The sequence below is a fragment of the Aegilops tauschii genome, chromosome 2 (assembly GCF_002575655.3).
Source record: "Aegilops tauschii subsp. strangulata cultivar AL8/78 chromosome 2, Aet v6.0, whole genome shotgun sequence".
NCBI lineage: Eukaryota > Viridiplantae > Streptophyta > Magnoliopsida > Poales > Poaceae > Aegilops > Aegilops tauschii.
The window spans coordinates 603030035-603047411 of record NC_053036.3 but is presented as its reverse complement, the minus strand read 5'-3'; the positions used below and the strand labels follow the sequence as shown (position 1 = coordinate 603047411).

Genomic DNA, 17377 nt, shown 5'->3' with positions numbered 1-17377 from the left:
CCCGAGGTGAGCGTGGTGGCGCCTTCCACGCCCGCGCCCGCGCCCATCGACCTCAAAGCCACACCGGTGGCCGGTGGCTCGTCATCCGGAGGAGCGAGAAAACGCGCGCGGCACATGCCAGCCGATGTGCTGCCGGGTGCACGCAACCTGTTCGATGGAATGCCGGCCTCCGGCGACGACGACACATGCAAAACATCATCCTCGAGGATGGTGCGGCGGCCGCTACCGGGGCCGGCTACGATCCCGAAGAGATACAAAGCCAGGGCGGCCGAGGGCCGTTCACGTTGTCCACCTTTAATCAAGATCAGGTGGCCTTCATGCATGATCAGGTTGGCCTGGACCTGAGCGGCTTTCCACTCGACCACGAGTTTCCGAAGGACTACGACCAAGAGGAAGAGGATGAGTTGGACATCGAAGGGGAGCCTTTGTTCGAGGATGAGCTCGCCAACCAAGCCGCCGGGGGGAAGAAGAAGCGCAAGAGCAGGCGGACCAAGGCATACACGGCGGCCGAGGACAAGTTCCTTTGTGAGTGTTGGAGGGACATTGGGCAAGACCCCAAGACCGGCGCCGAACAAAAGGCTTCAACCGTTTGGACTCGTGTCCATCGTGAGTTCCATGAGCGCAAGAAGTTTCCGCCATACCAAATGCAAAGCACACGCGGATGGGTGTCCATTTCGAAGCATTGGAAGGTGATCCAACAAGAGTGCAACAAGTTTTGTGCCACTCTTGAGAGCATGAACGCACGCCCCGTGAGCGGCATCGGCATGCAAGACATGGTATGCTAGCAAGCGGCCCTCTTTTGTGTCATTCCTTTTATGCTTGCATGTCCATTTCCATATCCATTTGCCAATATGCTTGCATGCAATTCATTTGTAAGCATTCCAAGCTTTGGAGGCATTCAAGGTCCAACATGATGGCAAGTGCTTCAACCCCTCCCATTGTTGGAGGGTCATCAAAGACGAGGAGAAGTTCAAGGCGCAATATGCCGCCCTCAAGTCGTGTGGGGGGGGGGGGGAAGAAGGCCGTGGAGGAGGAAGACGGCGAGAAGTCACAACCGCGCGGGAAGACCAACTCTAAGAAGGAGGACAAGCGGGATGCGGGCTTTTATAAAAGACTGTTTATGAATTTGAAAAAACTTACGGGCTTTTATAAAACGTTTATAAAAAGTTTAAAAGAGTTACTTGATATGAAAAATGTTCATTCATTTGAAAACAAAGTTTGCCAATGTAAGAAAATTTTCATGAATTTAAATGGAAAAAAGTTCATGTAGTGCATTCGGGTTGGGCGGAAGATTCCGTCTCATATTACATTTTTTACATCGTTCAAATGGACCGAAAAATTTCCAGGGCCTTGTATCACCATTCTGAGGCACCCTGCCAAGTTTTTGTGACTTTGACAATTCTGCATTTTCAAATAATGTTTGTGCTTTCATATTTTATGATTTTTGCTTGAAATTTCATAGTGTTTTTCAAAAAATGTTTGTGTTCGCTCTTTTAAAAATATGTTTGTGTTATGACATTCTGAGTAATTTTGAAAGACACGAACAGTTTTTTGACATATCTGTACAATTTTCTTAAAATGCGAATATTTGTACTCTATGAAAAAAATTCGAAAAAGCGAACTTTGTTTAAATTTTGAATCAAAATTTATAAGTGTGAGCATTTGTTGAAAAAAAAAATAAAGAAAAGAAGAAAAAACGAATAGAAATAGAAAATAGTGATAAAAGGGCCTATTCAACAATGGGCCGGCTCGAGTAGAAGAAAAGAAAGAAAATAAGTAAATATGCACAAGCATTCGTATGTCGTAAGTTGTTAGTCTGGTCCTCTTTAGGACCAGAGGTTTTGAGTTCGATTCATGTTACCGGCGCTCATTTTTTCTTTTAAAATGAACCTGAAAAAAATCTTTATTATGAAGGGGTATATAGAGATCTCAGCCGTTAGTGTGTTTAGGGCAGGTGTACCGAAGCAAACATGAGCAAATATTAAATTGATACGAACAGATACTACACTTAATTGTAGCCAAAAAGCCAAGAAAGGTATGGTTTGTCTTTCAGGCTTGCCCTTCCCTTTGTATTCTTCTCCACCGACTCTTCTCTCTTAGCCCGGCAATGTGGTACTAACCAGTGATTACGGATGCCATGTCAAGTTTTTGGTGGGGAGATGATGATGATCGTAAGAAAATGCACTGGTGGGCATGGTGGCGAATGTGTATCTCCAAGAAAATTGGAGTCACGAGAATCATGGACTTACACTCTTTCAATTTGGCTATGTTGGCAAAGCAAAGTTGGAGATTATTAAGTAACCCGGAATCGTTATGTGCACGTGTCTTGAGATCTAAATACTACCCAGATGGCAATCTACTAAAAGCTGGCAATAAGAAAGGTTCATCTTTCACATGGCAAAGCATTGTTGTGGGACTTCATACCTTTATTAGAGGCCACATTTGGAGAGTGGGTAATGGATCAAGCATAAATATTTGGGACTATAAATGGGTTCCAGGATGTCCAGATGGGAAGATCCTCACACCAAGGGGTCATATGCTCCTGAATAAAGTAGAGGATATAATTGATCCGCACTCGGGAGGATGGGATGAGCAACTATTTAGACAATCCTTTTTCCCTATTGATGTAGAGAGGATTTTGAGGATTCCTTTAAATGTTGATCTCATAGATGACTTTGTGGCTTGGAACCTTACCAAGAATAATTGCTTTTCTGTCCGCTCTGCATATTACAGAGAGTGGGAGTACCAGTACGGTCCTCGGATCAGGAGAGGAGATGGCCAGGGTGCTTCTACGCAAAATTCCGTTTGGGACACGCTGTGGAAAATGCAGGTTCCAAGTAAAGTAAAGATTTTCACATGGAGAGCTATGCATGGCATCATCCCAGGGTCTTCAGTGCTCGAAAATAGTCACATTAATGTACCTCCTCAGTGCCCTGTGTGCTTGCAAGGAGCGGAGGATATGAGGCACCTATTATTCACTTGCAGGAGGGCGAAGGAGGTATTGACCTCTCTGGGCTTGATGGAGATAATTAAGGAAAGTTTATCGGTGGATCGATCAGGAAGTGTAGTTCTGGAGGAGCTCCTGCGGTCAGACAGAATGAATGCACCAAACTCTAGCAACTTGGCTTTCAAAGAGTCTTTAGTGTGGGTGCGTGGTACATTTGGTGGCAAAGAAGGGAGGCCGTCAAAGGAAAAACTGTAGAGGTGGCATCGAATTTTGCTAAGTCTCTAGGTACTGCTGATACGCACAAAATCATATGGGAGAAACCTGCTATAGGATGGTATAAGATGAATGTAGATGCTGCACAGCGGCAATTATTCGCAACTCTAATGGGGAAGCAATGGCTGGCCGTACATCACTTTTTTCAAATGTTCTGAATAGCACTACCGCTGAAGCCATTGCATTACAGAGAGGCCTTGCTTTGCTGCAGGACCTTGGTTGTGCTAATATTATCCTGGAATCTGATTCACTTGGGTTTATTTTTTTTAGACAACTCACTTGAGTTAATGGAAGCATGCAATGGAACCATTGAAGTCTGGAGCCCATACACGGGAATATTGGCGGACTGTTTATTCAAAGCCCAGGATATTGGATCAGTGAAGTTCTCGCATTGTCAAAGGGATGCTAATCGAGTGGTGCGTAATTTAGCTAGGATTTCCTATCATTCTAAAGTAGAGGTGGATTGGGATGGCGATCCTCCTAGCTTTATTCTTTCAGACCTGTTGGTCGATGTAACTCTCGTTTGATTAATAAAATGCGCCCGAGGGCATCCCTCTCAAAAAAAAAACAGTGATTACAATCTGGTACTAATCCGTAGTGGTGTATATTACCGCTAGTTGAAAGGTGCCCACACTTTCACATTGGGCCCAATTTCGTAACGTGTAGCACGACCCAAACTAAGCCTAGCTCGTTTGCACAGCTAGGTAACCACAGGGCGCCCCTATGTCTTGCTTTAAGCTTTAAGTGAGACAAGGGGATGCGCTCGCGTCAGGGCGAGCCCCAGACAAGCCCGCCCAGCGGTGTGGGACCCATAGCCTGTTTTTTTTTGTTTTCAGTTCTCTTTTTTTTTTACTTTTTTTATACTTTAAAATATTCTACAAACACAAACACACAAACACGCGCGCGCGCGCACGCGCGCACACACACATATATAATATAAAAACACTGTTTAAAAACACATTTGAAAAAATGTTTAATAAATATTACAAAATGCTGAACAAGAATTTGAAAAATGTGGAACAACTCTGTGAAAATATTGAATAAGTATAAAATGTTGAATAAGTATTTGAAAGATATTGAATAGGTATTAAAAAATGTTGAACGAATATATGAAAAATATAGAACGAGTTTTTAAAAATGTTGAATATGTATTTGAAAAATGTTGAGCAAGTATTTGAAACATATTAAATAAGTATTAAAATATTGAACAAGTATTTGACCAATGCTGAATAAGTATTAAAAATTATTGAATGAGTATTTAAAAAAGTTAAAAAATTATTCTAAATTTTGAATAAGTATTCAAAATGCTGAAAAAGTATTTTAAAATATTGAATAAGTATTGAAAAATGTTGAACGAGTATTTGAAAAATGTTGAACAAGTATTTGAAAAATGTTGAACAAGTATTTGAAAAATGTTGGATAAGCATTCGGACAATGTTGAACGTGTATACAAAAAATATTGATCACTTACTAAAAAGAATATTTTTGACACATACGAAAATGTAGAGTGAAAACAAAAACAAACATAACAAAAAAAAGAAAAACAATAAATGGAAAAAAAGAAAACCAAACTAAAAATGGAGAAGAAACAAAAGGCAAAAAACCAAAGACGAAGAAACAAACTGCAAGAAAGAATGAAAAAAAATGGAGAAAAAAAATAGATGAAACAAAAGGGAAAAAGCAGAAAAAAACGACTCAAAAATTCCTCAAGTAGAACGCGCCATAAAAACTTACAACGCGAGGGGCAGGGCCGAGTGGCTAGCAGCACCGAGCGACAAAATGTTGAACGAGTCTTTTAAAAATATTGAATAAGTATTTGAAGAATGTTGAACAAGTATTTGAATCATATTGAATAAGTATTAAAATATTGAACAAGTATTTGACAAATGTTGAATAAGTATTAAAAATTGTTGAACGAGTATTCGAAAAATGTTGAACAAGTATTCAAAATGTTGGATAAGTATTCAAAATGTTGAACAAGTATTTCGAAATGTTGAATAAGTATTGAAAAATGTTGAGCGAGTATTTGGAAAATGTTGAATAAGTAGTAAATGTTGAACAAGTATTTGAAAAATGTTGAATAAGAATTCGGACAATGTCGAACGTGTATATAAAAAATATTCATCACTTACTAAAAATATGTTTTTGATACATACGAAAATGTAGAGTGAAAACGAAAACAAACATAAGAAAAAACTAAAGAAAAACAAGAAATGGAGAAAAAAAAGAAAACAAAACTAAACAAGGAGAAGAAACAAAAGGTGAAAAACCAAAGAAGAAGAAACAAAATGCAAGAAATAATGAAAAAAATGGAGAAGAAAAATATAAAAGAAACAAAAGGAAAAAGCAGGAAAAAATGGCTCAAAAAATCCTCAAGTAGAACGCGCCATACAAACTTACAACGTAAGGGGCCTGGAAGGAAAACCACGCCCGACCCCGCGTCGCCTTGCCCAGGGCGGCTCGGGCGTGACTCCACCAACCCTAGCGCCACCACCCTTCCTCCCTCCTCCTCCTACCGCGCCGCCGCCGGAGGACGCCGCCGAGAGAAGCTCGTGCGGCGGACGGCGGCGGCGGGGTTTCCTCTCGCGGCGGCTACCCGGATCTGGTGGGCACGGAGGTGGGCGGCGCGTCGGCGCGTGCTGGGACACGACGTCCTGGCGGTCGACGGCGGGGCTCGGCGGCTGGCCGGACGCGGTTGTGGCGGTCCCTGGCTGCTGGCTCTAGCTGCGACTACAGTGGGGGGTGTGCATGCGTGCATGGGTGGCCGCTGGTTGGGGTGCTGCTGCAGCGCATGGACTTGTTCCAGCTGATGCGGTGGATGCGCGCGTCGCGGCGCTTGGGCCGGGCAGCTAGATGGCGGCTTGCCGTTGGCGCGCGGTACCTCGGACAGTGATGGTAATCCGGATCTTGGTCGGCCTAGCGGCGGTGGCTACAGACTGTGATGGTGTAGCGACCTACCATGGCTCCACAGCGACGGTGGACATCGAAAGATCTTCGTGGAGTCCATCTCTCCAGATCTGATAGTTGACTTCGCCGATGAGATGCAACTATGGATGACGGCTTGACCTAGAGGAATAGTTGAGCAGGGGCGCATCGCCTGTAGCTGCTGGGGTCGTGGAAAAGTGGTGGCGACAATACATTTGTGATGTTGATGGTGGTGCTTCTTTGAGTATCCAGTATCGAGCTCTGGGGTGAAAGCCCAGATGTGAAGTCTAGCATTGGCGATGGTTCTACGTCGTTACCTTGTTGAAGGCATTGCTCGGATATGCTCGGACTGTTATTTCAGGGTGAAAACCTAGATTCAACCTTGACTGGCTGGATCCGGTGACGGCGGCGATTGAGCGTCGCTCCCTTACTGAAGGCGTTGATGTTGAAGAACCTCGTCGTCGATATGATGTCTTGAGATGATTGGTGCGGATATGGTCCTTCCTGTAGTTTGCCGATCACGAATCTGATCACTTTGGATTTTTTTCTTTATTTTTCTCGCTCATGCATAGCTTTGGTCTTATATGACTTTGCTATTTACACGCGTGTTTTGTGTGTGTTGGTGTTGGGTGTGTGCATCCTAGCTATGCAGAGGCGGGTGTATGCTCATCATGTTTATATTCTTTTGATGCTTCATTTTAAGCTAATAAAATTCATCCTTTTTCCAAAAAGCGTAAGGGGCCTGGACGGAGTGGCTAGTAGCACCGATCGAACTGCCTTGAGAAAAGTTCCCCTCTCGCGTCGCTTAAAGTGACAAATAGTCGCTGCGGTAACCACGCGTGTTTCTCAGAACACTTTGATTTAAAGAACGGGTTTCTCTCAAAGAAAATTAAAGTTCTGATCATCAAACTTACATGTACTGCACAAAATCAAAGAACATGCATCCATTTAAGCAGGTTCATCTGATCTTACTATTATTATTCGTTGCAAGCAGTACTGCAACCGTTTGAAGCAGCTGACTACACATCATCAGTTCATCACACACACAACAAGGCTACACACTGATCACCCGTACTGAGAAGTCTGGCACACATACAGTTTAGTCCGCTTCAGTTGGCCTTCCTGCAGTTCAGCCTGACCTGCCCACTGGACCCGGTGAGCACGCCGATGCCGCCCATCTTCACCATGGCGTCACGGAAGTCATCGAAGAAGCCAGCGCCCATGCCGGACGCGTACGCGGTGGTCTGCGCGTCGGCGGAGCCGCCGCCGGTGAACAGCTGCTGGTCCGAGTGCAGCAGGCCCTTGTTCCGCAGCAGGTTCTTGTAGTAGTAGTTGTCGAACACGTAGGACGTGGAGGGGTCCAGCGGCGAGTTGTTGTCGTCGCCGCTGCCGTCGGTCGCTGGGCACCTCGGCATCAGCGACGAGGCGAGCGTAACGTCCAGGCTGGGCGCGGTCTCGTTGTACAGGCGGCCGCGGAAGTTGACGCACCGGGCCTGGCCGATGGTGTGCGCGCCGGAGAGCGCCACCATGTCCTTCTGGGTGAGGCCCTTGGTCGAGAATGCCTTGGTCAGCGCGCCGAGGTCGGAGGTCGGCGCCGGGAGGTCGCTGTTCGCGGCGTCCTGGCTCGTCGTCGTCCCGTCCCTTCTGCCTAGCTCCACGTCCCAGGTAGGCCCGCCCAGCTGCAGTTGATCGGAGTTCACAACAGAACTAAGCAACTTCATACTAGTTTTGAGTTCTGATCTGAATTCTGAAGCTTGTATGGTGCTGCTTACAGCGACAACGGAGTCACGGGCGGCGACGGCGAGGATGTCGGCGCAGGACACCACCTTGGCGCATGCTTTCTCGAGCTGCGCCTTGATGTCGTCGACCAGCTCGAAGCCGCGAAGTGAGTTCTTGTTTGGCACCGCATTCTTCTCGCCGGTGGCGCCATCGAGCAGCACCGAACCGTCACAGCCCTGCACAAGTCCACCGGTCAATGGTTAGTCCTGCCGAAAAGAGAAATCTTACGAACGTGACGAGCGTATGAAGGAGACACTTGCATTGACGAAGCAGTCGTGGAAATGGAGGCGGAGCAGCGACGCCCCCATGCGGGATTCTTTGGAGACGGCGGCTCTCACGGCGTCCTCGATGATGTCCAGAGCGTCGGGGCAGGTTTCGTCGTAGAATTCAGCCGAAAGATCCGCTGAAACAAGAGCCGCGGAGAAGAAGAGCAAGGCCATGATGCCGTAGGAACCGAAGGCATGCTTGGATGATGTCATTGGTAATGCCTAGAGCTAGCTCCGCACAAAGAGAATTTTCTGACTTAGAGTCTCTAGTGTAGTGTGTGCCGGCTAGGATAGCTTTGAATTAGCTACGTGCCCCGAGGTATTTATAGGGGATATGCCCGGTTATGTCGCTGACTCTCTGTAGTACCCTTTTGTTTTTCCAAACAAACAGAGGTGGCACCCAGCCAAATGATATTCTACCACACCGTGCATTCGTCGTCCGTTGCTTTTGGATTCATAGTATGTTTTCTAGAATTTTGCAATGTTGTTTGTTTTACAGTATTGCATAATTAATGTTTTATTATGTTTTTCTAAGGAAAAAGATAGTGTGCTATGACAAAGTACCACGGCCCTTAAAATTTGCTTTAGCAAATCTATATGGCGTCATATATCACTTCGTATAGCGAACGACTGTACACTAATTTTATTTAGAGAGACATTGCTCACGCATGCTGTTATTTTTTCATTGCCTTTTTCTTGCTTTAAAAATGAGACCAACCCAAGTACTAACCTTCGTTGGCATTTTTTTATAGAAGAAACTCCGTGAGCACCGCGCGTCCGTGCCGGGACTCGAACTCGGGTGGGCTGGCAGCAACTCCAGCTGCCCAGCCAACGGGTCGACACCCAATCCTCTTTTTTTTTGATTTACAGTGCATCATAATGTTTGGTTGTGTACCAACGAATAAGAGTGAACTTGTTTGAGAGTGGACTTGCTCACAACAAATCGCTATGATACATTTCGAAACAAAAAAGGTAACAAAACATGATGTAATACACGACATAACAATTGCCAAAAATCAGAAACGTAATATGAACCTTAAAACAACATTGGATGGCGGATATCATGTGCATTGTAGAAAACCCACTCTCGCTGGCATCATTCCTATTTCTTTGGTAAAAAAAGAAGGAAAGGTGACACTTATATGTCTGTCTCCACTTTTATTAAGATTGCTTGAATTTGATTGAATGGTTACATAGAGACCATATCTACGATGATAAGCGACAACTTCATCATCTCTCTTCATTCATTATGTGCTAGATACTCGACGAAGTAAGAGGTACACCAACATTGAACATCGGGAGCAACCTACTCGTGGCATAATTGGTCTGCCAGATCAAAATTAGAGAAACAGCCGCTTGGATTGGCATTCCAACTCGGGACACGATTTCAAAAGCCACAATCAAATGTGGCCATGTGGGTCAGGTTCGCACCATGGAGCTTAAAGTTGGACTTGGCGACAACATTAAAAATCAATGAAGCAATAACCCCACAAATTACAAGACTAAACCTTCATTTAGTCTTAAGCTCAGGTGTGAATAGCGTCGCAGCTGGCCATATCTAGCTAGCCTGACCAAGGTCAACAAATTAGGCCGGCGGCATGTTTGCCTTAAGCAGTACTACGACTTTGTTAGTGATAGCGAACTTTAACTCTAAACAAAGAAAAGGTTATATACTTAATTTGGATTTTGGAATCCATGTATGGATGGGGATCTCCCAAACTCCGTGCCCTTTTTGGGCATGGTCGTCAATGCTGCTTCTTTGTCTGGCTCTTGCGGAATAATTTCCATCTTGTTCCTCGGAAGAAAAAGGGTATGTTTTTGCAAACGAACGACGAGATTCTTCAACAGCAATGCCTTCAGAAAGGGAGCGACGCTCAATAGCCGCCATCACGGATCCAACCACCTAAGGTCAGAATCTAAGTTTTCACCCTGAAGAAATAGTCCGAGCATATCTGAGCAATGCCTTCAACAAGGTAACGACGTAAAAACATCGCCATTGCTAGGCATGACCAACTCGGGTCACCTAGGCTTTCATCCCAGAGCTCGAGACCGGGTGCCTAGTAGCACCACCATCAAGTCACTCAATTGTTGTTGCCACCACTTTTTCACGAGCCCAATAGTTACATGCGATGTTTGACCGCCGCCGCTGCACCACCATCCCTCTGCGTCAAGCCGTTGTCCATAGTTTGCATCTCACCGTGATGTCAACCACCGGATCATAGCCTCATGAAGATCTTTCGGTGCCAGCGCGATCCACATCGAGGCTGCCGCCGAGCGAGATCTAGGCGTAGAAGCCACACCAGCGACGGCCGCTGCATCAAGCATGGAGTCGTACGAGCTGTGAAGGCCAGGGACGGCTGTCACAGGATCCAGCCGGGACGACCCCATTGCCGGCCTGACAGCCACCAACAGCCATGAAATCACCGCTAAGAGTCGTCTCCGTCGCCGTCGATGAGAGCGTACGTGCTAGTCTCAAGCAAGCACATAGGCACCTTGATTGATTTCTTGACTAGCGACGCATGCACGTCTGGCCGATTGATCTGGCTGCGACCATGGATGGATTCGATCTCTTTGGGTCCCCGTGTCCTCGGGAAGAACAGCCACAAGCAGGGACCCCACCGCCGCCGTCAGCCGCACTAGCTTTGCCGGCGGCGTCCTCCGGCGACGGCGGGAGGGAGAGGTAGGTTGGGCGGGGGACGGCGCCGCTGCCCGTGTCGCCCAGGACGAGCGACGCGGGGGCCAGAGCGTTTTTTCCGGATCGGCGATAGTTCTCTTCCACATTCCTACCTTTTGTGATTTAAATAGTTGCATTGTCCATCCGTGGAATAAAACAAGTGCTTATGCTAAAGCTTGTGCGATTAAATATTGGATTAGGCAGTTCCAAGAAAGGATTAGGCGGGTGAAAATTCATGACTTGGAGCTGTCCTAGCACTGATCACGGCGGTGCCTGGCGTGGCACACACACAGTGCTTGCCGAACTTCTGCCTCTATTATACTAGTACTGTTTTTGCAACTGCTCCAAGAGTTAAACAACACACCGGGAAGGTTGTCGTAAATGCCATCGCCAGTGGCTCGCGCATGATCATGACAAGCTCTGCTTGTTTATACTCCAGTGCTGAATGATTGTATGGTATGAGTTGCAGAAGAGCCGGCCATTCTGCCGGAGTAGTCAAACCACTTGGAAATTAGTCAGGCTAATTTCTCCCTTCAACTCTCATCCACACAACGTCATGGTCACATACTCATACAATTTGGATTCTCGTGTAGAAGCCTCTTGATCAGGGATGGTAAACTTTGGATAAGAATCTAGAAACATCGATGCGATCTTGCAACATGCCCAAAGATGTGATCGGTGTCGCAACATGTCCAACGATGCGATTGGTGTTGCAACATTGGATGTTGCTGCGACCGACCCGGCATAGGCTGCAGCCACCGATGAGAATTTGTGGTGCAACACTGACCGTTTGCTAAAACAACCATGATGAGATCCATGTGGTTGCAGCACCGGTCATCGTGAGAAACATCCTCGGCTGCAACATGCAACACCGACATTGCTGCGACCACCCCTCCTATAGCACCGATTGTGCTTGGAGTTGGCGGCGCGATGCCGATTGGAATGTTGAGCAACCTGAAAACTCTTGCATAAATTAGTTATATTTTAGTATAAAATTTATTTAAAATGGTTATTGTTATTGGTCATTAGAAAACTAAACTACTCAAGATTGGAAATGTAAGATTAATTTGCAATTTGTGATAAATTTTATTACATTTATTCATAAAATATATATTTACTCTAATTTTTTTAGCTTTTCTTTGGTTGGGGTGCATCAAGCCCTAGCAGTAGTGCAACGCTAGGGCGATACACAAGGATCCATGTAGCAAGCTACATATGCTGATCCTTCCCCATAAAAAAATAATCTAATATCACGTGGATATGAAAATCCACATATCAGATATTAAACTGATAAGAACAGATACTACACTTGATCTTAGCCAAAAGGCCGAGAAAGATATGATTTGTCGTGGAGGCTTGCCCCTCCTTTTGTATCCTCCCGACCGACTCTTTTGCCTTAGCCAGGCAATGTGGTACTAATAAGAATGTGGGTTTGTAAGACAAATCCGGACGTGGTACTTTTAAAATAATAAACTGGTTCAACGGCGAAGATCAAGGGAAGGAAGACTTTGCCCTAGTCGCCTTGCGAGAGGTGGGAAAGGAAGAAGAAATACTAGTTAACATATACTTGCAAAACTTTATGTATAAATAATAAATACAATTCCATGCACCGTATACAGTATAAATATTTTTTGTGTATATGAATATTGAGGTTATGACTCATGAATTATTTAAAGAGCTAAAATTGATTTTTTTTATTAATTGAATTATATGCGTGTCTCTCACTTGTTATATTACAATCAATTTCTTACTACAATATTTGCAAGGCAATAAAATGATACATGTTATTTTGTGCAGATTATAATTGGTCGCTTAGTCATCTTAATATATTATATAGAAAATACAGTAAATATTTTTAACCAAAATTACCAAAAATCAAATGACGAAATGCATAGTTTTTTTCTTTCCATTTCACTCCTATCAATTCATAACTAACTACTACGTGTTAAATATTAGGCAATAATTTTATTTAGTTTTTTTTAATTTTTTATAGATTGATCCATAGTAATTTAGTTGTCTCACATGTGTTACTATTTATTTAATAAGTTTGAGGTCGAGTAGCTTGATACTTAAGCCACTAGGTTGGAAATCTTAAAACTAATTTTTTTGTATTTGTTAATGAGTCCTAGTATAATTGAATCTTTTTTTAAATGCATGTTACATATATTTTATTTTCAAGATATTGTAGGGATTAGAGTTTGAATTACCATTTTTGTTTTTGCCTATGTTAGGTGGAAATCAAGGTACAAAGAAAAATCACAATGAGACTACACCGTGACCTCGCATGCCTCACATGGTCTACAGAAAGAGTATCGCCAGTTTCCCATTCTATGTGAGCAATGTATAATTACAACATGATTACATATATATGTTATTTCCCATTATGAAGATAGTAACATAGACTATATTTATGTTATACTAGTCTAAGTCAGCTCTCACTATGAGTGCAATTTTATCCACTATTCTGCTCTTGAAATGAGGAGGAGAGAGGGAGGAGGTGTATCTACGGATTGCGCCCTGTTACATTTTATTTTGTCATTTAGAATTTGTGTATGGAACATTCATGTTGTGTTTGCCACTAGGTAGATTATGATACATTTTTTTACGGGGAGATTACGATACAATTTGTAGGGAGCTAAACCTCGATTTAGTCTCAACTTCAGGTGCGAATAGCACCACAGCTGTCCATAGCCAGTTAGCCTGACCAAGGTCAAAACATTTGGCCGGCAGCATGTGTACCGTAAGCAACACTACTACTCTATGCAGTGATGTGGAACTTTCGCTCTAAGCAAAGAAAAGCATTTACTTAATTTGGCTTTTGGAATCCGTGGATGCATATACTCCCTCCATTTTAAAATAAGTGTCTCAATTTTATATTAACTTTAGTATTATAAAATTGTACTAAGATTGAGACATTTATTTTCGTACGAATGGAGTATATGGTTGCGGATCTCCCAAACTTCGTGGCTTCATCTGGCCTGCTCGTCATCATTCGTCAATGCTGTTTCTTTATATTCGATTCTTCAGTCTTCACTTCTCCACCATGCACGGAAAAAAATCGATCTTGTTGCTTGGAAACAAACGGTATGTTTTCCACTTCCACCCCACCTTTCGTGATTTAATTATTTGCATTGTCAATCGGTGGAATCACACCAAGTAGAATAGTAAAGCTTTATGATCAAATTTTGGATTAGGCACCCCTTTAAAAAATACTATTGGATTAGGCAGTCTCAAAGAAGGATTAGGCGGTTGAAAAGTCTTGACATAGAGTGTCCTAGCACGGATCACGGCGGTGTATGCCGTATCACACATGCTTTGCTCGCCAAACTTTTTGGCCTTATTAGTATAATACTGCTCCAAGAGTTAAACAACACGAGGTTTACCTCCACCGCATCTATCAACGTCGTCGTGCAAAAAAAAAAAAGCTAGTGGCGCGTGCATGATCACGACAAGCTCCGGTATATCTTATGCTATTTTATACTACTCCAGTAGTGGATGATCGTATGGTATGAGTTGCAAAAAGAGCCGGCCGGATTGCCGTATTAGTCAAACCACTTGGGAATTAGTCTGGCTAATTTCTCCCTTCAACTATCATGCACACAACGTCATGGTCACACACTCACACAACTTTGGATTCTGATCAATGCACGGTGGAAGTCTCTTGATCAGTGATGGTAAACTCGCAAGATAGTAAATTTTGGAGTACGTATGAAGTTCACTAGCTCAGAGTTAGCTGTCGGATGGCACCAGATTGATCAAGATGTCAAGCGGAGTATCAATGGGCGGTAAAAATCAGTTCAAAGTGCAGTAGTTCCATTGGAGAATAAACTAGCATAATAATATATATACTGGAACTTACCGGTGCCAACAACTAATTAAGCACTAGTATAGCGAAAATACAAAGGTGAACATGGGTGCGCGCGCACCCATATGAATAATAAATTCATAAAAAATACTAGAAAAAAAAATTCTGAAATTTCGCGGTATGAATCTTAGTCGATCATTCTACTCACGTGTGAAGTTGTATGATGTATTAACACCCATGGTGTTCTTAGTGAAGAAAATACGAATGTGATTATACTATTCATTAAACAGTGTTTTTTAATATAGCTTTGATTAGCTTCGATTTTGTCATTTTTGTCCAGATTACCATGAATGTGATTTCTTCGTGAAACTTTATATCCGAGTATACCGGTTGATTAAGCTTTGGAGTGGTCAGGTCAGCGGTGCATGCACTTCTGCGCGTGCACTTTTGACATCTCGACTGGCGACAAGTGACCGGGCACTCCATTACCCACGTACCTAGTGTACATGTCGTGGACTTGTGGGAGACTTGGGTTGTCAGTGGTGGCTCAGTGAAGTACAATTTTTTTAACACTGTCCGGTTTTCCTGATTTATTTCAGGTTTTTCTTTCGGTGAGAGTATACATTTCCCTCGACTACGAGACGTCTGTGGTGACTTTGTCAATCTCAAGATATTGTGCTGACTCAGTATCTCAAAGGTGCTCATAGGGATACGGCGTGTGTGCGTGTATTCATAGAGATGAGTGTATGTGTGTAAGTGAAAATCTGCAATTGTACTATGTTTTAAAAAAAATACGACAAGTTTTTTCAGAAGATTGCATTCGTAGTACAATCTCATGAACACTTTTAGGAACTGGGCTGGCCCAATTAAGCAGTTTTAGGAACCTTCTGGTTGCTTTTATGCCTGTGTTTTGTTTCTGTTTTCCTATGTTTTTCTCTAATGTTTTTATCGGCTTCATTATGGTTTTTCTATTTTTAGTTTTTCATTTCATTTTTTTCTAATTTCCATATACATGTTCAATTTTTGTAAATACACATTGAACATTTTTAGTACACACTTTGATAATTTTTTAGATAGGTGTTGAACATTTTTAAGTGCGCGTTCAACATTTATTTTCTGTTTTCTTTTGGTTTTCTGTATTTTATTTTTCTTTTTGACTTTTTCCACATTCATAAAAATTTCTAAACCGCCCAGTTTTAGTGTACGAACAGGTTCTTAGTACGCTTTGAACATTTTCTTAGTACAGACTTAACAGTTATTAAGATAGAAATTTAACATTTTCCGAGCACACGTTAATTTTTTTAATACAATTTAAATTATTTTTTCAGATACACGTTCAAAATTAGTAACATAGTTTGAACATTTTTGAATAAACATTAAACATTTTCCTACTTCATCTTGAGCAATTCTGAATACACATTAAATATTTTTCATATAAGCATTGAATTTACAATGTATGTTGAACATTTTTTAATTACATGGTGAATATTTAATAAATACCCCCTCCGTTCTTAAATATTTGTCTTTCTAGATATTTCAACAAGTGACTACATACGGAGCAAAATGAGTGAATCTACACTCTAAAATATGTCTATATACATCCGTATGTGATAGTCTATTTGAAATTTCTAAAAAGACAAATATTTAGGAACGGAGGGAGTACATTATAAATATATTTTTAATACATGGTGAAAAATTACTTGAACATATGTTTACATTTCATTAACAATTATTTTGAATTACATGAACAAATTTGGACATTTTTACGATCATCTTATAAAATGTCATGAACAATTTTTAAATGTCTGCATGTTTAAATGTCATGAACAGTTTTTTGAATGGTACGAACTTTTGGAGAAAAGTATGCAAACAAATATTTTACCATACCTGAATATTTTTAGAATGTGAGATGAATGTTTTTTCGTATCCAAGTAAATTAATTTCATTTCTTAAATGTAAAAAAATATTTTCAGAGCATGTTTTAAATACATATAAATATAAGGGGAAAACAAAAGTAAAAATAAAAAACCCCAGAAAATCCATATGTATATTGTATATGTTAGTTGCGTTTGGTTCATTAGGCTCGGGTTGTGGGTGAGTAGGAAGTGTGCCTCGACGATTCCTATTTGGCACTGTAGGCGCCCATTCTTACTGTTTCTGCAAAAGGGCGCCTACAGGCGCGTTAGTTGGGCTCGACACATTTCCTGTTTCCTTCTGTTAAAACTGAAGGAAAGAATGTGCCTTGAAGGATTCGAACATGGGAAGCTGAACCATTAAGTAGCAATGCATGAACCACTCGGACAACGAACCACATGTGACAACTTACATCGTTTTCCTCCTTATATTCTTTCTCCAGATCGCGATGCCTGCGGTTTTTGGGAACCCCAATTTTGTTTTTCACTTTTGTAGGAAGGTTTTGTTGGTTTTTTATTTTTCTTTTTTTATGGAACTCTGTTTCTTTTTTCCTTTTCTTTTGTAAATGTGTGAACTTTTCTCAATTTTCGTAATTTGTTTTAAAAAATCGATGAACCCTTTTTCAAATTTGTGAACTTTTTTCAGAATGGATGAACTTTTCTAAATTTATCAATTTTTTTCTATTTTGATGATTTTTTACAAAAACACTGAACTTTTTTGAATACGATGAAAATTTTCAAATCATTATTATTTTCAAGTTCGAGATTTTTTTCAAAACCGTCGAACCTTTTTCA

The 17377-nt window shown here is 42.2% G+C and overlaps 1 protein-coding gene, 1 non-coding gene and 1 pseudogene across 2 annotated transcripts; all 3 read right to left on the bottom strand.

Moving 5' to 3' along the window:
* Positions 1-1911: 1911 nt before the first annotated feature.
* Positions 1912-2039, bottom strand: LOC120975202 (U2 spliceosomal RNA; annotated as a pseudogene).
* A 4673-nt stretch (positions 2040-6712) lies between these two features.
* Positions 6713-8473, bottom strand: LOC109760336 (peroxidase 2). Its single transcript, XM_040399971.2, has 3 exons — positions 8185-8473; positions 7918-8100; positions 6713-7824 (listed from the first exon to the last, which is right to left on the bottom strand). The coding sequence occupies exons 1-3, from the start codon at positions 8401-8403 to the stop codon at positions 7255-7257; spliced, it is 972 nt and encodes a 323-aa protein (XP_040255905.1). The 5' UTR covers positions 8404-8473; the 3' UTR covers positions 6713-7254.
* Positions 8474-12007: 3534 nt separating this feature from the next.
* LOC120975195 (U2 spliceosomal RNA) lies at positions 12008-12204 on the bottom strand. The gene has a single exon (XR_005771019.1). It is a non-coding gene; the product is annotated as a U2 spliceosomal RNA (small nuclear RNA).
* Between the last annotated feature and the right edge of the window lie 5173 nt (positions 12205-17377).